Source organism: Nelumbo nucifera, chromosome 3 (genome assembly GCF_055504915.1).
Source record: "Nelumbo nucifera cultivar China Antique chromosome 3, China Antique-T2T, whole genome shotgun sequence".
NCBI classification, from domain to species: domain Eukaryota; kingdom Viridiplantae; phylum Streptophyta; class Magnoliopsida; order Proteales; family Nelumbonaceae; genus Nelumbo; species Nelumbo nucifera.
In genome coordinates, this window is record NC_142651.1 from 100,965,886 (window position 1) to 100,985,925 (window position 20,040).

A 20,040-nucleotide genomic window follows, 5' to 3' on the forward strand; every position below is an offset into this window, starting at 1 on the left:
ATAGAAATTTCGTATTATTTATAGATGATTGTACCAGATATACTTGGATTTATTTTTTGCGATACAAATCAAAAGTTTTTGGTGCATTTAAATTGTTTCATACTATGGTGCAAAATCGATTCAAGTGCAGTGTGACTATCCTCCGCTCAAATTCAGGGGTAGAATATAGAGATGGAGACTTCTTGGCATATTTAAGGAGTCATGGAATTCAGTCTTAGCATAGCTGCCTAGAAACTCCACAACAGAATGGTGTAGCTGAACGGAAGAACGGACACATTCTCAGTGTTGTGCGGACATTACTAAAGGAGTCTCATACTCCAACTTCATTTTGGGTAGAAGTAGCCAGTACAGCCGTGTATTTGATCAATTTTCTTCCATCGTCTATTCTAGGCAACACCTCTCCCTTCCAAAAACTTTTTGGTTATCCCCCAGATTTCTCTAGCTTTCATGTTTTTGGATGTCTTTGTTTTGTTCATCTTCCTGTTCGTGAACGATCTAAATTAACTGCTCAGTTTGCTATGTGTGCCTTTGTGGGATATAGTCCTGACCACAAAGGATTTTTGCGTTATGATCCTTCTATTCGTTGTATTCGGATTTCTCGGAATGTTGTGTTTCTTGAACATATCTCCTTCTTTGCTGGGGTTGCTAGATTGTCTGCTCCTTCCATCGTTGTTTTGTAGGACTTTGATTCAAATGACACTACTACTTCCTCAACCAAGAGAGGTCTTCTTGTCTTCACCCACAAGCGGCTACATGTCCCGGTTCCTGTGCCTACAACCCCCCTTCCACCCGGTCCAGAGCATTCATCTCAGATATCCTCTGTAAGTGATACCTTGACCTAAGATCCTCTTTTTTCAGATAATAGTTCAGTTATTCCATTTCGTCGTTCTACCCGTATCTCTAGACCTCCTGACCGCTATGGTTTTCCTTCAAACCATAGTTCCTTTACTGCTGTACTTTCTTCCACATATATCCCTAGATCTTATCAACAAGCCATTAGAAGTTCTCAGTGGAAAGAAGCTCTAGATGTCAAAATTCAAGCCTTCCATGAGAATGACACTTGGGATTTTGTGCCTGCTTCTCTAGATGCTTCTATTGTTGGAAGCCATTGGGTCTTTATGATCAAACTAAAATCATATGGCTCTCTTGATCGATATAAGGCCCAGTTAGTTGCCCAAGGATACAGTCAGGAATATGGGATTGATTATGAAGAAACATTTGCCCCGGTTGCTAAGATCACCATAGTTTGGACTCTTATGGCCATTTCTGTTGTTTATTCTTGGACTATTTATCAATTAGATGTGAAGAATGCGTTCCCTCATGGCGAATTAAAGGAGATAGTCTACATGAAACCTCCACCTGGATATTGTAGTGATCCTTCACGTGTCTGTCGCTTGAAGAAGTCTTTATATGGCTTGAAGCAAGCACCCAAGGCTTGGTTTGAGCGCTTCCGGGATGTTGTTGCAGCCAGGTATAACCAGTGTTCCTCTGACTACTCCCTCTTTGTTAAGAGAAGACCCCAGGGTATTACTATTCTTCTATTATATGTTGATGACATGCTCCTAACGAGGGATGACTATGACGGCATTTGTGAGCTGAAGTCCTTACTTCATAACTCATTTCATATGAAAGACCTGGGTCCTCTCACTTACTTCTTGGGTTTGGAGGTTCATCGTACCAGTCGAGGGTATTTTATTTGTCAACAAAAATACGCCTCTGATATTGTCAAACTAGCTGAAATCACTAATGAGAAACATGTTGATACCCCCCTGGAGCTGAATGTCAAGCTATCCAAATCCGAAGGCCTCATCCTTCCTGATGCCACCCTGTACTGTCAGCTTGTGGGCTCTTTGATCTATCTTACTATGACCAGGCCTGATATTTCACATGTTGTTTAGGTCGTCAGTTAATTTGTCTCTGCCCCAAGACAACCTCATATGACTGCAGCTCGCCGCATCATTCGTTATGTTCGAGACACAACCTCTCCGGGATTGTTTTTCTCTTCCTCATCATCCATACAATTGAGGGTTTATGCTGATGCTGATTGGGCTGGTTGCCCTGACACTCGCTGATCCACTACTGGGTGGTGTGTCTTCATGGGTGACTTTCTCATCTCCTGGAAGTGCAAGAAACAACAAACTGTCTTTAAGTCTTCCACTAAAGCCGAGTATAAAGCTATGTCTTCTACATGTAGCGAGATTGTTTGGCTGAAGTCACTTTTCATTGATCTTGGGATTTCTCTTCCTACTCCTATCCCTCTATATGCCGACAACACCAGCGCTATCAAGATCGCATCTAATCCAATCTTTCATGAGAGGACTAAACATATCAAGGTGGATTGTCACTTTATTAGAGACCTCCTTGTTGCAGGCTCTATATCTCTTCCTCATGTTGCCTCTCACATGCAGATTGCCGACATCTTCACCAAGGCCATGACTAAGAGTCGACATCTCATTCTTATGGGCAAACTGATGCTAATGTCTATGCATCAGTTTGAGGGGGAGTGTGAAGATATATCTTGATGTACATTATTAGAGTAGTCCTTGTTGTACTATATCATAGTTCTTATTATTTTATTTGTTCTTTTTATCTTTCAGCCCGATAAGGGAATTCTTGTAACTGTACATACCTTTTATCTCTTTAATATAAACGAGGCTCTTGGAAGAGAGGAGGGAGGGGGGGGAGGAATTCACTAACCAGGATGATATTGCTAGGAAGTTTGTGGAACATTTCAAATCGATTTACAGAAGACCCTTGGATGAGAGGAGGGAAATCGAAGGAATTGATTGGTTAAGGTTGGAGGAAGATCAGGTTAGGTGGTTGGAAAGAAACTTTGAGGAAGAAGAGATTAGGAAGGCGATGTTTTTGATGGACAGGTCCAAAGCTCCAGGACCAGATGGTTTTACAATGGATTTTTACCAGGATTGTTGGGAGGAGATAAAAGATGATCTTTGTGAGGTTTTTAATGAGTTCACAGAGAAGCATATAGTCAGTCGAGGCATTAATTCCACATTCTTGGCCCTAGTTCCGAGAAAGCTGATGCTCTCCATCCTAAAGATTTTAGGCCAATTAGTTTGGTGACTAGTATTTATAAAATCTTGGCCAAGGTCTTGTCTTTAAGGATTAAAGAAATCCTCCTCTTCATTATTAGTCAGGCTCAAGGGGCTTTCATCCAAGGGCATCAGATAATTGATCAGATTCTGATTGCCAATGAATGTGTGGAAGAGATGAAGAGGTCCAAGCAGAGAGGCTTTGTTTGTAAGCTTGATCTGGAGAAAGCCTATGATTTGGTGAACTGGCAGTTCCTACTAGAGGTTTTGAGGAAGTGTGGGTTTGGGGAAAGATGGTGTAGTTGGATGACTAGTTGTGTTAGCTCTTGTCACTATTCCTTCCTAGTAAACGGGGTGGTGAGGGATTTTTTTCCAGCTAGTAGGGGAATCAGACAAGGGGACCTACTTTCACCCTTCCTCTTTACCTTGGTAGCTGATGTGTTTAGTCGAATTATCACTAGGGCTGATAGGGAAAATGTGATAAGGGGTTGGAGAGTAGGCACAAACCAAATTCCAGTCACTCACCTTCAGTTTGCAAATGACTTGATGATCTTCTGTGAGGGAGGTTTTGGTGAGAAGGTGGAAAATTTGAAAGAATTGATTACAGTTTTTGAAGGAGTCTCTTATTTGAAAATCAATCTAGGAAAAAGCTACATAGCCGGAGTAAATTTAGTTTTTGAGGAGGTTGAGGCGATTGCAGGCTGTCTTGAGTGCTCCATTTCCTCCTAGTCTTTGTCTTACTTAGGGCTTCCGTTGGGAGCAAACCCTAGGGAGAGTAGGTTCTGGACCTCCATCTTGGAGAAGTTAGAAAAGAGACTAGCTGTTTGGAAGAAAAATTATATCTCTTTGGGTGGGAGGATCACTTTGATAAAAGCCACCCTCATGAATCTACCTACCTATTATCTCTCTGCCTTTAGGTTACCGTCTAGGGAAGCGAAGAAGTTGGAAAAATTGATAGAGATTTTCTGTGGGAACCGGGAGAAGGTAAAAAAGACCATTTAATTAAGTGGGGGGTTGTGGGTAGAAGCAAAGAGGAGGGAGGATTAGGGCTCGGGAATGTGCTTGAAAAGAACTCAGCTTTGTTAGGGAAGTGGTTGCGGAGATGGCCCTTGGAGCGGGATAGACTCTGGCACGAAGTAGTGAAGAGTATTCATGGATGTTTAGAGAGTGGTTGGGATGCTGGTGCATCAAGGAGGGCTAACCTAGCCGCACCTTGGAAAGCAATTCACAAAGTTCTTCCGCAGTTCCTTAGCTGTGCCAGGTATGATGCTTGTTCAGGTAATTCTATTCGGTTTTGGGAGGACATTTGGGTTGGAGATCTCCCTTTGGAAGACCTTTTTCCTTCATTGTACTCTGTTTCCTTGTATAAAAATGATGTGATCTCAAAATTCCTTCCGTTGAATTTATCCTTACCAACTTTGTCTTGGGATTTTGGTTTCCGTAGAGGATTAAGGGATGAGGAAATTGAGTGTTTATCTACTCTTCTATGTCTCCTTGATTAGGTTTGGTTGGATCCCTTGAAACCTGATAAAAGGATTTGGGCCATTCACCCTAAAGGGTCTTTTTCTTGTGGTTCCTTTTTCAAGTTCCTCTGCCAATCTCCCTCTCATAAGAGTTTCCCTTTCAAAGAAGTCTGGTGTAGGCCGATCACCCCCATGGTTATGGCTTTGTGTTGGGAAGTGTGTCATGGTAAATGTAAACACAATGGACAACCTACAAAAGAGAAGACCCGTCCTTTGTATTTCACCAAACTGGTGCATTCTTTGCAGATCTCACGGTGAGGATTGTAATCATCTATTTTTATCTTGTAGTGTCACTGCAGAGCTCTGGGCTTGGCTTCTATCTTTGTTTGGGTCTAGTTGGGATATGCCAGCAGAAGTAAGCACAATCTTTAACCCTTCTTTCTTCTCTTGGCCCCATAAAAGAGGAAGGAAAATGTGGAAATGCTCACGAGCAGCATTGTTATGGACAGTATGGGAAGAAAGGAATGCCAGAATCTTCCAAGAAAAAGGAAGAAGCAGTCAAACCTTAAAGGACTGCATTTTGTCCAGGTCTTTACATTGGTTAAAGACTCTAGAATTATTTAACCATGTTACTTTTGCTGATTGTTGGAAGGATTGGAAGTTGGTAGCAAGCTGTTCCTCCTACAAGGGAAGGGCAGTGACTAGCTGGGTCCCCCCTCCTCTTGGTTCTTTGAAGCTGAATTTTGATGGGAGTAGCCAGGGTAACCCGGGTCCCTCTGGGATGGGAGGTGTACTGAGGAATGAGGCTGGAGAGGTTGTCTTAATCTACTCTTGTCCTTTAGGAGTTGGGAACTCTATCCAGGCAGAACTGCTAGCTGCAATACAAGGAATATTTCTTGCAAAAGAAGTGGGCGTGGAGCAGCTTCTGATTGAAGGAGACTTAAGACAGTGGTGGACTGGTTAAATAATCCGGAGGATGTCACTTGGGGCTACAAAAATGAGTTAAAGAAATTCAAATGGCTGACAAGAAATATGTCTATAACAGTACAATGGGTTGGGAGATCAGCTAATGCTTTTGCTGATGTCTTGGCAAAACAAGGGATAACTGGGGAAACATTGTTCTGGGCACAATTGTAACTATTGTTTTAATTTCAACATTCATGTTTTCTCTGTTGTAGTTTGTGTATTTGCTGTTTGGAGAGGCTGCTCCTCGCGCCTCTAAGGGGATCTTCTTGTATCTATTCATTATTTTAATGGAATTGATGTTATTTATCAATATATATATATATATATATATATAAGAGTCTCTTTGGGGTGGTGGTCGACTATTCTGGACACCCCTAAATCTATTTTCTCTTAGATCCGAATTCAGTTCACAAAAAGTGTTTGAGAGTCAAAAAACTCAAGCTGGCGGCTACCAGCTTCCTATTTGTATTAACATGATTTAAAATAAAAGAAACAGAAATTACAAGCATGCCCCTGGTGGCCCACCTTAATAATAAGAACTTAAACAAAGAAAAGAACATGCTGACAGCATCCTAGACTGGCAGCACCCTAACAGCAGAAATAAAAAAACTAATTCTAACAACAGGTAAAAATTTTTTGTAGGCTAATACTGCAAAGGAGATTTGGGATGGTGTAATTGATGAAATTGATGGTGTAATTGGTGCAAGTAAAGGAACAGAGGAAGGATCAGGAAGAGGAATAGAATATGAGCTCTCTTCCCCAAAACATGGGTTGATTCATCAGAGCAGTTGTGTTTATACACCGTAGTAGAATGGGGTAGCAAAGAGAAAAAATAGACTTGTTGTAAAGGTGGTAAGAAGTCTTATGGTGTGTGCTTTAGTTCTAGTTTCGTTTTGGGGTGATGCAGTTCTCACAACTTTTTGCTTGATCAACCATGTACATTCACACATTCTTGGGTTTAAGGTGCCATATAATCTTCTTTTTCTAGAGGGGAGATATTTCACATACATTTGAGAGTCTTCGGGTGTGTTTGTTTTGTTCATATTCTTGGTTCTCATCATAGAAAGTTGGACCTTGAGGCCAAAAAATGTGTCTTCCTTGGGTATGCTCAAAACTAGAAAGAATACTATTGTTATGATCCTGTGTCAAGGAGTAGGTTTGTCACTATGGATGTTGCTTTTTTTGTGTCTACATATTTTTTCTTTGGTGGTTCTCCTTAGGGGGAGTGTTTTGGGGAAGAGAGCTCACAGTCTATTACTCTTCCTGTTCCTTCCTCATTTCAAGTTGCAACATATCTCAATTAATTATCTAGTTTTGCTTGACCAGTCAGTTTTGAATTGACCCAATGCAATTAATTGCCACTTTGACTTATGAACCAGTGAAGATTACAGCAAAATTATGTTGCTTGATGTTTAATTATCGGTGATGGAAAAGCATTAGAAAATAATGAACATAGTATTGTCAACAACATTTACTAGTTTCTAGTATGCATAAAATCTTAATTGTGTATAATGAGTTCGAGTTCTCCTTTGCATGCATGTAAATTTCATTAATTCTTCGGTGGTTTTTTATGTTTAGGTGGTGGGCACCTTCAAAGTTTGACCCAATTAAATCACCAATGCTCTTTTTTGAGAAGGGTTTGCCTGTTCTACCTCCCATAACTCCTGAGATTGGCCTAGATATGGTTCTAAAGCACATGGTATGACATTTACTGATTTTGTACTTTATACAAGAAATAAATGGAATAGCTGCATTGGTTAAGACAGTCTAACATCATACTTGCAAACTAAACAATTGGCCTAAATGGTTTTTTTAAAGGGTGTTGAAACAGGGAAAAATAGCTGCTGTTTTACAGATGTATATGATTCCACATCAGTAATTTTGTAATAGTCACGTTTCACTTATCGGCCGTCCACTTTGTAGAGAATGATTGATTATAAATGTGTATATTCACAGATACTACAGAAGTTTTTCTTTAATATAAATGCTTTTCCCTAATTGAATTGAGTTTTGCAAACTTAAGTGATGCTTTAGTTATATTATAAAAATGATTTTATTTCATTTATCACTATAATCTGTTTCATAGTTTTCAAGGAGCCAAGGTGAGGCTAGGCAATAGTGAAGGGGATGATAAGAAAAAGAAAATTCAGGTTAAAACATAGAAAATCAACATATTCATGATAAGAAAAAGAAGAAATAAAAGAAAATTCAGAAAATATAAAGGTTGAGCCCCTATTTTTATCCTAGGAAAATAGGAAAAGAAAGGGTGGAAGAAGAGGAAGAAGAATGTATTGATTGGACACAATTTTAAGTTCTTCCTTGCCTCTTGGTTCAGGTTTTGAAGTCTTCAAAAGACAACATACACCAACATGTGTGTTGATTGAACTCTAACAGATAAGAAAAGAATAAAAAGAAACTAGTATCTAACCCCACAAGATGCATAGTGTAATAATGCCTATTTATTATTGTAATCTAAAATAATAAAAATATAAAATATTTTATGGCACCATGTACAAAACAGCTAGGTGCTTAAGCGAAATGGTCCTCCATGGGCACCTTGTTGCCTAGGCATCACTCAGGCGCCCATCAAGGAAGAGAGGAAGGTTGATGTGGAGATGCACAAGGGCTGCTGTTGTATGGTCAATATGGGAAGAAAGAAATACAAGAATCTTTAATGAAAAAGAGAGAAGCAACAAAGCAGTGTTGGAATGTATTTTGATAAGGGTGACAAATTGGATCATATCACTGGATTTGTTCTCTTGTTACTCCTCTGATGACATTAGAAGAAAATGTAAAGAAAGGCTGCATCCTCATCAAGGAATATTAAAATTCAGCTGGAATGGGTACTGCTAGAGGAGAGTTTTATCAAGTTAAATTTTGACAGGAGTATCTGTGGTAATCTGGGTCCTTCAGGTGTAGGAGGGGTTTTCAGAGAGAAGGAAGGCCATATCTTAGCATTGTTCTCGGACCCTATTGGGTTGGGGACTCTACAAGAACTGAACTCCTTGCTGTATTGGTTGGAATACAAAAGGAAAAAGAAATGAATGTTGACAGGGTAATTATTGAAGGTGATTCTCAAGTGGTGGTTGGGTGGCTAAAAGATGAGAAAAAGGCAGTATGGGCTCACAGGGAGGTGCTAAAAAGGATTAAAGGGCTATCACAGTATATGCTGATAAGAATACAGTGGGTACCATAATCTGTAAACGGGTTGGCTGACACATTAGCTAACCAAGGGGTAAACAGGGGGCAATTGTATTGGGCATGGTTGTAATTACTTATACTGGGGTTAGGTAGGACAGTCTACCTCTCCTTGGGAAGTTGTACTTGTACATATTTTTTCTGTTTCATTCATAAAATCTGTTAGTTATAGAAAAAGGAACTTACTCGTTTCTTTGCAAGACAGGGATTTATTTTGGGAAAGAGAATGAATTGAGGGACCCAAAACACAAAATCCACAGCTTAATGATGTAAAGTCTAATTTGCTCTGGTTATAAAACCACATAAGGATATTGCTGAATACTGCTGAATTCGAGAAGAATTTAGGACCAGAGAAACATCATATCCCTAGCTCCAAAAACCACCCTAGCTGCTGAAGAAAACTTATCCTCAAATGTTCATTGTTCATTTCATCCTAGGTCCTTCAACATATAGAGAAAGGGAGCATCCTTCAAAGTTTCTAACTGCACCTTCAAGGGAAAAAGAGATCCCAACAGTCTACCTGTTATGAGATCCGTGATGTTTCTAGGAAGCACCCAAATGATAAGACAAGACCTGAGTAGATGCAGAATGCATTAGAAGATGATGGTGACATCTTGTATAAATTTTACACAAAGAGCATACATTAGTTAAGTTCATTTCATCATTGTTAGTGTCGACTGTGTAGGGGTATTTTAGTCTTTATAGTTATATTTCAAAGCTGATGTGTAATGTTTTGTTAGTTGTTGTGACCCATACTTAGGTAGGGGCAAATGAGTCATTTGTCTTTTGAATAGAAACATATAAATTAAATCTGGCCGACTAGAGAGGTGATTAATCTCTCTTGTTTGAACCAGAATTCTTCTTCTTCTCTATTCTCCTCTCTTCTTCTACTTCTTCTTCTAGTCTTTCTATTACTTCTTCAATTCTAGTTCTAACAGAATTTTAGTGCAGATTAGGTTTATAATATGGTATCAGAGCAACTGTAACAAAATCGAATCCACCCAGAACTCTGATTTTCTTGCATCCAGCCTAGGGTTTTTTAATTTTTTTCTTCATCATCGGTTGGAGATAAGGAAAGGGGCTGAAAAGGAGTGATCACCCTCTTCCCTTGGAGGTTTCTATGCCTCCGGTCAGCAAGTTTGTGGGTGTTTGCAGTGATTCGTAGGAAGCCCCCCCTAATCGATGGCAAGAAGAGGGCTGATTCGAGTGATGCAGTGGAGTGTCGAGTGCAGATTGATTTTTTGGTGATTAGGTAAGTGGTTTTGTGCAGATTTCAGTGTGAACCAAATGGTTGGTGAGTTCCAAGTAGTGTTGTGAAAATTCAGGTTGTCATGTATTAGGGTTTTGTGCAGATTTCAATGTGGATCGAAGGGTTAGTGTGTTCCGAGTAGTGTGGTGTTGAGTGCAATGTGGTGAGAGGTGAATTAGGAAGAATTTTTTTTTTTCAGCCATGGGAGATAATAGTGAAAACAAAACTAGTGTGATGGTTCCCACCGACTACCTGAATGTTTAGATGACTTCTATTAAATTGAATGGAGAAAACTATGTGCCTTGGGCGAAATCTGTAGAAGTCTTTCTTAAAGCTAAGAAGAAAGTGAAGCATATAAGGGAAGAAAAAACCTCTACTGAGTCTCATGAGTATGGTGATTGAGAACAAGAAGATGCATAGATTATAACCTGGTTATGGAATAGTATGGAACCCAAGATTAGTATGAATTTCATGTTTCTTGATACAACCAAAAAAGTTTGGGACCATGCTAAGAAGCTGTATTTGGGACAAGACAACACAACTAGAATGTATCAGCTTTATCAAGAATACTTTAATCAGCAACAGGGTAATCAGAGTCTTGAGGAGTACTATGCTAGCATGAGAAACCTTCGTGTAGAGAAGATGGGCCGAATGGCCCATAGGCTGCTTATTCCTTCTTGTTATTTATGTTTCTTTTCTGTAATGGGCCTTATTCTAGGTCCATCCTGTCAATATTAAGTTTTGTGTAAATTCTTGCCCAACTAAGGGCCTCCTTGTAATTATTCAAATATTTCTAATAAAACAGTGTTAGGGGGCTGAGAGAATGTGAGTTCGAAATCCTCTTCTCAGACCCTCATTGCCGAACCCTCAACTCTCTTCTCTTCAGTTTTCTTCATGGTATCAGAGCATACCTGAACTTTAGTATCCTAGGGCTGGAAGCTTGACTCGTGTTGCCTGATTCTTGGAGGTCATTGGAAGTGCCCAAGACTTGAATCTCTTGGAGAAGTGGTTCGGTGGCCAGGAAGAATCAGAGAAAAGAAAAGGGGAAGAGGAACAGTTCGGTTCTGTTTAAGCTCAAAACTGTAAGTTGTACTCAGATTTCTGGGTTCAATTTTCTTCTAGTTCGAAATTGTAAGTTGTACTCAGATTTCTGGTTCGAAACTGTAAGTTGTATTCAGATTTCTGGGTTCAGTTTTCTTCTGGTTCGAAACTGTAAGTTGTACTCAGATTTCTGGGTTCAGTTTTCTTTCGGTTGTTCTGTATTGCTTTCGACTGTGTTTGGACTGTTGAACTGTCCGAAAGCTTTGGTTGTTCTGTACTACCTTCGGCTGCCATTGAATCTGGTTTAACCCTGAAATTTCTGGGCAGTTTTTCACTCCTTATTGGACTGTCAAACAGCCGAAACATCCCTGTAACAAGGCTGTGGATTGTTGCTTATATCTGGATGTTTTTGGGGGGCTGTACGAACTGTTCTTGAGGCATTTTTTTCTCCTCTTGACAGTGGGGTTGTCTCTATTGCCCACACTGTGTTTGTAAAAAGGGTACTTCGGCTGAGTGCCAAGTGGTATTTACTTTGAAGTCCATATTTGAAAAGGGTACTTCGGCTGAGTATCTAGAAGTTTCTGTTTTACTTCTTGAAGGCTGAACTTAGTGTATTGCCTTCTTGTGGTCGGCTGAACTCTGTTCTTGCTTGTCCTTATTCAGTATACTTGTAGAAGTCATCTGAAATCATATTTGGAGTGTTTACATGATGTATTCCTCAGAGTTTGAAAACAAAAGTGGTGCTGAATATGGACTGGTTCAGGGGACTCCAAGTGACTCCTTATTGACTGTGACCACAATTAAACTAGATGGAACTAATTATCTGGCATGGTCACAATCGGTAAAGATTCATGTATGTAGTAGAGGAAAGTGGGGGTTCATTTCCGGGAGTAAGAAGGCTCCCCCAGAAGATGATCCATCCTACGAGAAGTGGATGCAAGAAAATTACACCGTCATTGGGTGGCTTGTGAACTCAATGCAGCCGCAAATCAGTCAACACTACCTATGGATGAATTCAGCAAAGGAAATTTGGGACAGTGTTGCAGAAACCTATTCCCAAAAACTCAATGTGGCCCGGGCATATAAATTGAGAAGTGATGTAAAGAATTTAAGGCAAGGAGAGAAACCTCTTGCTGTATAGTTCTCAACCCTTAAGTCCCTATGGCAAGAGATTGACCTAATAGAAACTGTAACTTGGGACACCACCAATGATGCAGAGACCTACAGAAAATTGGTTGAAAGGAACAGAGTTTTTGAGTTATTAACTGGACTAAACCCAGAATATGATATCGCAAAACAAAATATTCTTTCCAAGGAGTGTGTCTCTTTGTCACAAGCTTATGCATTGATGAGTAGTGAAGAGAGCAGAAGGGCTGTTCAGGTTCAAGGGTTTATATTAATGATTACTTTGCCAATATGGGGATTAAACCTAAAGGTAATGCTGGAACTTCTAGTGGCACAGGAAAGAAAGAAGTTATATGTGAGTACTGCAAGAAGTCGAAGCACACCAAAGACAAGTGCTGGAAGTTACATCCTAATCTTGTTCCCATTTGGTTTCAGAAAAAACATGATAGTAAAAGATCAGGAAGTGCAAATGTAGCTGCCGTTTTCAGATAGTGAAGAGATGTCTGCTTCTGCACAGTTGGCAGCCATGAGAGCAGAATATGAAAAGTTTGGGAAGATGATCAGTCAGCTGAGTGATGTGACCTCTCCTTCCAACCCTTCAGGAAATTCTACTACTTCAGCATTTGCTTATTCAGGTATAAGGGCTTCTGCCAATCATGCTACCTCTTCAGGTAATCTCAAGATCCCTTGGATTATTGACTCAGGTGCTTCTGACCATATGACCAATCTGTCTACCTTGTTTGTTTCATATGACTTACTTCCTGGACGTGATAAAATCACTTTAGTTGATGGTTCACTTGCCCCTATCTCTGGTAAGGGAACCATCAAGGCTACGAATTCCTTGTACCTACCTTCTGCCCTTCATGTACCTAAACTAAATACAAATCTGTTGTCTATGAGTAGTTTAACCAAGTCACTAAACTATTGTGTAACTTTTTTTCCTTCCTACTATGTTTTTCAGGATCTGGAGTCTCAGAAGGTGATTGGGAGTGGCCATGAGGCGAACGGAATATACCTGCTTGATACTCCGGGACAATGCACTGATCATCTTGGGAATGTTGCTCTTGGATCTGTCTCTTCAGAGTCTGTTAGTCGGATTATGTTGTGTCATTATCGTTTTGGTCATCTATCTTTTTCTGCCTTGAGTCATCTATTCCTTGAACTGTTTAAGGGAATTAGTCTGTCTAGTCTACATTGTGAGTCTTGTGAATTGTCAAAGCATTGTAGAAGCAATTATCCTTTGAGCAATAAAGATCTTCTGTTCCTTTTAATATTGTGCATTTTGATGTGTGGGGACCTTACCACTTACCCTCCATGGGTGGCTACAAATATTTTATCCTATTTATTGATGATTTTTCACGGTTCACTTGGATATTCCTGATGAAATCCCGTGATGAAGTTCCAAGACTTGTAAAACAATTCCATGAATTTGTTCTAATCCAATTTGATACCAGGATTAAGATCTTCAGATCGGACAATGCAAAAGAATACTTTGAGAAAAACCTATCCTGCTATCTTTCTGACATGGGGGTTACTCATTAAAGCTCATGTGCTAGGACCCCAGAATAGAATGGGGTTGCTGAGAGGAAAAACAGGCATATTGTTGAGGTTGCAAGAAGTATCTTATTTGCCTCACATGTTCCTACCTGGTTTTGGGGTGATGCTGTACTTACTGCTACCTACCTTATAAACCGCATGCCATCCAGGGTTTTGGGGTTTAAGTCTCCCTTCACTCTTCTTCATTCGGACAAGGATCTTTTTCCTGTTCCTATTCGTGTCTTTGGCTGCACCTGTTATGCACATGTTCCAAGTGTCCAAAGGAATAAATTTGAACCCAAAGCTCAAAAGTGTATCTTCCTTGGTTATTCCCCCACACAGAAGGGTTATTGTTGTTTTGATCCAAAGTCTGGCAATCGGTATGTCTCAATGGATGTCACCTTTGATGTGCTTTCCCCCTTTTATGGTTCCTCTCCAGAAGGACATTGTCCATAGGGGGAGAATTTGACACAGGTGTTTGCTCTTCCTCTTCTTGTCCCTGTTGAGTCTCTTGATGTGTCTGCCTCTCATTCAAATGAATCAAGGGTGGATCAGTCGCTCCATTCTCCTTGTCCTAGTACTCTACCTCCTCGTCCTATCCTCAATCCCAAGGTGTATCACAGGCAAAGATCCAGAAATGTGCAGGTTGTTTCTCCTACAACACATGAGCCTCATACACTTCCAGTCACAGAAGAGACAACGGGTACTGTTTCAGAACCTTTGGATTCATCCTTCCCTGACCTTGATATTCCCATTGCTTTTAGGAAAGGAAAACGGAAGTGCACTGCACACTGCATTTCCAAGCACCTTTCTTACCGTTTGCTTTCACCTTCATACTTTGCCTATCTCTCCTTTGTTGCTTCTCATCCTATTCCCAGGTCTGTGTCAGAAGCTCTTAAGTTTCAGAATGGAGGGATGCTATGAGATCTGAAATCGATGCCCTACACAAGAATGACACATGGGAAGTGGTGGATTTGCCTAAAGGGAAGGATCCTGTTGATTGCAAGTGGGTCTTTACTATCAAATACAGAGCTGATGGCACCATTGAAAGGTACAAGGCCAGGCTGATTGCAAAAGGCTATACACAGACATATGGGTTTGATTATTTAGAGACTTTTGCACCTGTTGCCAAGATGACATCTGTGAGAGTACTTTTATCTTTAGCTGCTCAGTTTGATTGGCCCCTCTATCAGTTGGATGTGAAGAATGCATTTCTGAATGGTGAATTACATGAGGAGGTTTACATGTCTCTTCCTCCAGGGTTGTATGGAACTGATATGAAAGGGAAGGTATGCAGGCTAAAAAATTCTCTTTATAGACTAAAACAGTCCCCTAGAGAATAGTTTGAGAGATTTAGAACAACACTTGTTAATTTTGGTTATGTGCAGACACAGTCCGATCATACTCCTTTTGTGAAGAGGAGTGGACCTCTGGTAATGACGCCTCAGGAATTCATGATCTAAAATCTTTTCTACATACAGAGTTTGAGATTAAAGATTTGGGGGAATTGAGATACTTTCTTGGCATAGAAGTGGCTCGATCCAAGGACGGGATTCTTATCTCCCAAAGGAAGTATGTTCTTGACTTGCTCTCTGAAACTGGAAAGATGGGTGCTAGACCAGTTGCTACTCCTATTGATACGAGTCATAAACTCTCAGCCTCAGAAGGGACATTGTTAGAAGACAAAGGAATCTTTCAGAGACTTCTTGGGCAACTTTTGTACCTATGCATGACTCGGCCAGATATTACATATGCAGTCAGTTGCATTAGCCAATTCATGCATGCTCTCCGAGACACTCATATGGCAGCTGCAGAGAGAATCCTATGTTATTTGAAGGGCTCCCCAGGAAAGGGTATTCTGTTTGCCAAGCATGGTCATATGAAACTTGAAGCCTACACCGATGCTGACTGGGCCGGGAACATTGATGACAGAAGATCTACCTCTGGGTATTGCAGCTTGGTAGCTGGTAATGTTGTTTCTTGGAGAAGCAAGAAACAATCGGTTGTTGGTCGGTCTTCTGCTGAAGCAGAATACAGGGCCATGGCACATGGGGTTTCTGAATTATTATGGCTAAAATCTTTGATGGAAGAACTTGGAGTTGAATATGACAAGCCAATGATGTTGTACTGTGATAATCAGGCTGCCATCAACATTGCTCACAACCTAGTGCAACATGATAGAACCAAGCATATTGAAGTTGATCGACACTTCATTAGGGAAAGGGTCTCTTTGGGTGATGTGTGTCTTCCTTTCATCACATCTGAAGGACAGTTGGCAGATTTTCTCACCAAAGGCATTCCCAAGGCAAAACTTCAGCATGATACCAGCAAGCTTGGCATGATTGACATCTATGCTCAGCTTGAGGGGGAGTGTAGAGAAGATGGGCCGAATGGCCCATAGGTTGCTTATTCCTTCTTGTTATTTATGTTTCTTTTCTGTAATGGGCCTTATTCTGGGTCCATTCTGTCAATATTAATTTCTGTGTAAATTCTTGCCCAACTAAGGGCCTCCTTGTAAATATTCAGATATTTCTAATAAAACAGTGTTAGGGGGCTGAGAGAGTGTGAGTTCGAAATCCTCTTCTCAGACCCTCATTGTCGAACCCTCAACTTTCTTCTCTTCAGTTTTCTTCACTTCACAATGAGCTGAATGTGAACCATCCTCTCACCTCTGATGTTAAAATTCAGCAACAGCAGAGAGAGCAACTAGATGTGACCGATTTTTGGTAGGACTAAAATCTGAATACGAACCAGTGAGGGCACAAATACTAGGAGGGTCAGTTCTTCCATCCTTAGAAGAGGTGTTTGCTTGGCTTCGGAGGATTTCTATTGGACCTACAGAGAATTCTAGTATCTCTGATAGGTAGGCCTGTGCAGTATCAAGAGGCCGTGGTGTTAGTGGTAGAGCTCGGGGAGCTCAATCTGGCCGTAGTGGTAGCAATGGACCGGTGTATGGTCCTAGTGGTGGTGGTAGACGTATTGGAGGTCAAGATTCAGGAGAGTTTGTGGTAGAGGACGTAGTTTTGGTCCAAGAAGATGTACACACTGTGGTATGGATGAACATACCATCAATTATTGTTATGATTTGCATGGTCCACCTTCAACTTGGGCAAATCATGTGGTAACCAGTGATAGTAGTTCCAGACAAGAGGGCCATCCAGCTGATTAGATGCCCTCTATATCCACAGATGTTCCCGGGAAGGAGATGATGAGTGTTCCACATGATGAGTATGAGAAGTTTGTTCAAGCCACATCTCAACAGAATACAACCACTCTTGCACACTCAGGTATGGCTTGTATGGCATCCAAACCCAACCCTTGGATTATTGACTCTGGAGCCTCCGATCACATGACTGGAACTCCATATGTGTTTTCCTCTCTCCCAGTGCCCAACACCACACTCTGCTACCCTTGCTAATGTTTCCACATCTTCCATTTGTGGTGTTGGTAATGTTAACATAGACCCTTTATCTTTATCCTCAGTTTTGTATGTTCCCAAGTTTCCTTTTGACCTTATGTCTGTTAGTAAGTTGACCAAGTCCCTTAATTGCTCTATCACTTTTTGCCCTTCTTGTATTTTTCAGGATCTCAAGATGGGGATGAAGATTGGTGGAGGGCATGAAGCTGGTGGACTGTATTACCTTAATGATGGTGGAAGTGCATTATCAAATCTTCAGACATCTCTTTCTCCTCTTCAGTGGCACTGTCGATTTGGTCATCCATCACTTAAAGTTTTGAAATCTCCTGTTCTGTCGTTGAGTCATCTTTCTGTTTTGGATTGTGAGTCATGTTAGTTGAGAAACATCATCGTGTTCCCTTTAGTCCTAGGGTTGATAATCGTATGTCGATTCCTTTTCTTTAGTTCTTTTAGATGTTTGGGGTCCAAATAAAATAATGTCATACAATGATTGTAGATACTTTGTTGTTTCCGTTGATGATTATTCAAGGATGACATGGCTTTTCCTAATGAAAGAAAGGAGTGAATTATTTACCATTTTCCAAAAATTTTATGCTAAAATTTGCAACCAATTTGGTGTACACATTAAGATTCTTCATTCCGATAATGGCCGTGAATACTTTTATACACCATTTCAGGAGTATTTGGAACAATATGGCATTATCCATCATACTTCATGTACCTACACCCCACAACAAAATGGGGTAGACGAGAGAAAGAACCGTCGCCTTTTGGAAACTGCTCGATCCCTTATGCACCATATGAATGTACCCAAACCTTTTTGAAGTGATATGCTTACATATTGCTTACTTATTAATCGGATGCCCACGTCCATCCTAGAAGGTCATTCTCCTTTCACCACTTTGTTTCCTAGCTTGTCTCTGTTTCCCCTTTCTCCTCGGGTTTTTGGGTGTTTGTTTTGTTCATAATCTAGGACCGGGAAGGGAAAAGTTAGATGCACAATCCATTAAGTGTATCTTCCTTGGCTATTCTCGGACCCAGAAAGGTTATAAGTGTTATAATCCTAGCTCCCGATGTGTGTGCTGATATTTCTTCTTCCTCTCCTCACCACCTCCTCTTCCAGTTCCAGTTGCGGATCCCATTCCACTTGTTCCGGTTGTGACCAAGTCTTTGCCTCTGATGCAACTTCCTATTGAACAACCACCTATCTGTCAAGTGTATACACATCAACAACATGTACTAGCTCCTCCTCCAGCTCCATCACCGTTGACAGATCCGATAGTTGTTCCCACACTAGCTCCAATCCTAGTTTCTAAACTTGATCTTCCGATTGCCTTGCGGAAAGGTAAACGCAGTTGCACTCTTCATCCTATTTCTAATTATGTTTTTGTCACTCACTTTTCTGCTTCCCATGACCAGTTTATCTCCTTGTTATCTTCTATTGTTGTTCCTATGGATGTCTAGGAAGCCCTTGCCTCTCCAGGGTGGAGCCACGCAATGGAAGAAGAACTCTCTGTCTTAACTCATAATCATACGTGGGACCTCACCACACTTCCTCCTGGTAAGCAGGTTGTCGATTGTAAGTGGGTATACATTGTTAAGTATTTACCTGATGGTAGTGTAGAGCGGTTAAAAGCTAGACTAGTTGCCAAAGGGTATTCCCAAACATATAGTATTGACTACACGGAGACCTTCTCTCTTGTTGTTAAGATTGGTTCAATTCGTGTTGTGATATCTCTAGCTGCTATGTATGATTGACCTCTCTTTCAACTTGACATCAAGAATACTTTCTTACATGGTGATCTACTTGAGGAAGTCTATATGGAGCAACCACCGAGGTTTGTTGCTCAGGGGGAGGATGGTAAGGTGTGTAGACTAAAGAAGGCCATTTATGGACTTAAACAGTCTCCTCGTGCATGGTTTGGTAGGTTCAATGAGGTGGTAAAGAAGTTTGGTATGAACTTGTGTCAGGTTGATCACTCAATCTTTAGTCATGACTCACAGGCTAGAAAGACCTTATTGGTGGTATATGTAGATGATATTGCCATTATTGGGAGTGATAATTGGGAATTGATAGGTTGAAGATCTTTCTACAAGAACACTTTCAAACAAAGGACCTTGGTAAACTAAAATACTTCTTGGGGATAGAAGTAGCAAGGTCTAAGCATGGTATTAATTTGTGTCAGAGGAAATATGTTCTTGATTTGTTTGAAGAAACATGATTATTAGGTGCCAAACTAGCTGAAACACCTATGGAATCAAATACTAAGCTGAGCAGTGATTTGGGTGAAGAGTTTAAAGATCCTGGAAGGTATAGGCAGTTGGTGGGTAAACTAAACTACCTAACCATTACCCGGCTAGATATTTCATTTGCAGTTAGTGTGGTGAGTCAGTTCATGCAAAAACCTCGGGATGCAATTCTGAGGATTAAGGTATTTAAAGGGGGCTCTTGGTCGTGGCTTGATATAAAAGAGTGGAGGAAAACTTGAAATAGAGGGATATACTGATGCTGATTGGGCTAGCTCTATATCTGACAGGAGATCCACTACAGGCTATTGTACGTTTCTTGGGGGTAATCTGGTGACATGGAAAAGTAAGAAACAAACAATTGTGGCAAGAAGCAGTGTAGAAGCAAAATATAGAGCTATGGCACATACCACTTGTGAATTAGTGTGGCTGAGAAATCTTCTACTGGAGATGGGATATTCTATTGACACTCCAATGAAGCTCTACTGTGACAACCAAGCTGTAGTCCACATCTCTTCTAATCCGGTGTTTCATGAGAGAACAAAGCATATAGAAGTTGACTGTCACTTTGTGAGAGAGGTGTGAAGGGATGAGAGATCCATCATATGGATGGCCGAACCCTGCAGGAAGGTTGGGCGAAATTTCAAAAATTTCTCTCTCCCATGTGGGGATCGCATTCCCTATTTTAAAAAACTGCATTTTCAATGATCAATCTTGAAACAAACCAGACCAGATCTGAAACCAAAA

At 40.6% G+C, this 20,040-nt stretch overlaps 1 protein-coding gene across 6 annotated transcripts in view; it reads left to right on the top strand.

The window, feature by feature from the left end:
- The window catches only part of TBL13 (TRICHOME BIREFRINGENCE-LIKE 13), a 113,494-nt gene that overhangs the window by 33,431 nt on the left and 60,023 nt on the right, over positions 1 to 20,040 (top strand). For all 6 annotated transcript variants that reach the window (XM_088901568.1, XM_088901570.1, XM_088901567.1 and 3 more), the window contains one exon: positions 7,058 to 7,178. In XM_088901568.1, coding sequence (XP_088757694.1) covers positions 7,058 to 7,178 — 121 coding nt within the window. The remainder of the gene's footprint in view (positions 1 to 7,057; positions 7,179 to 20,040) is intronic.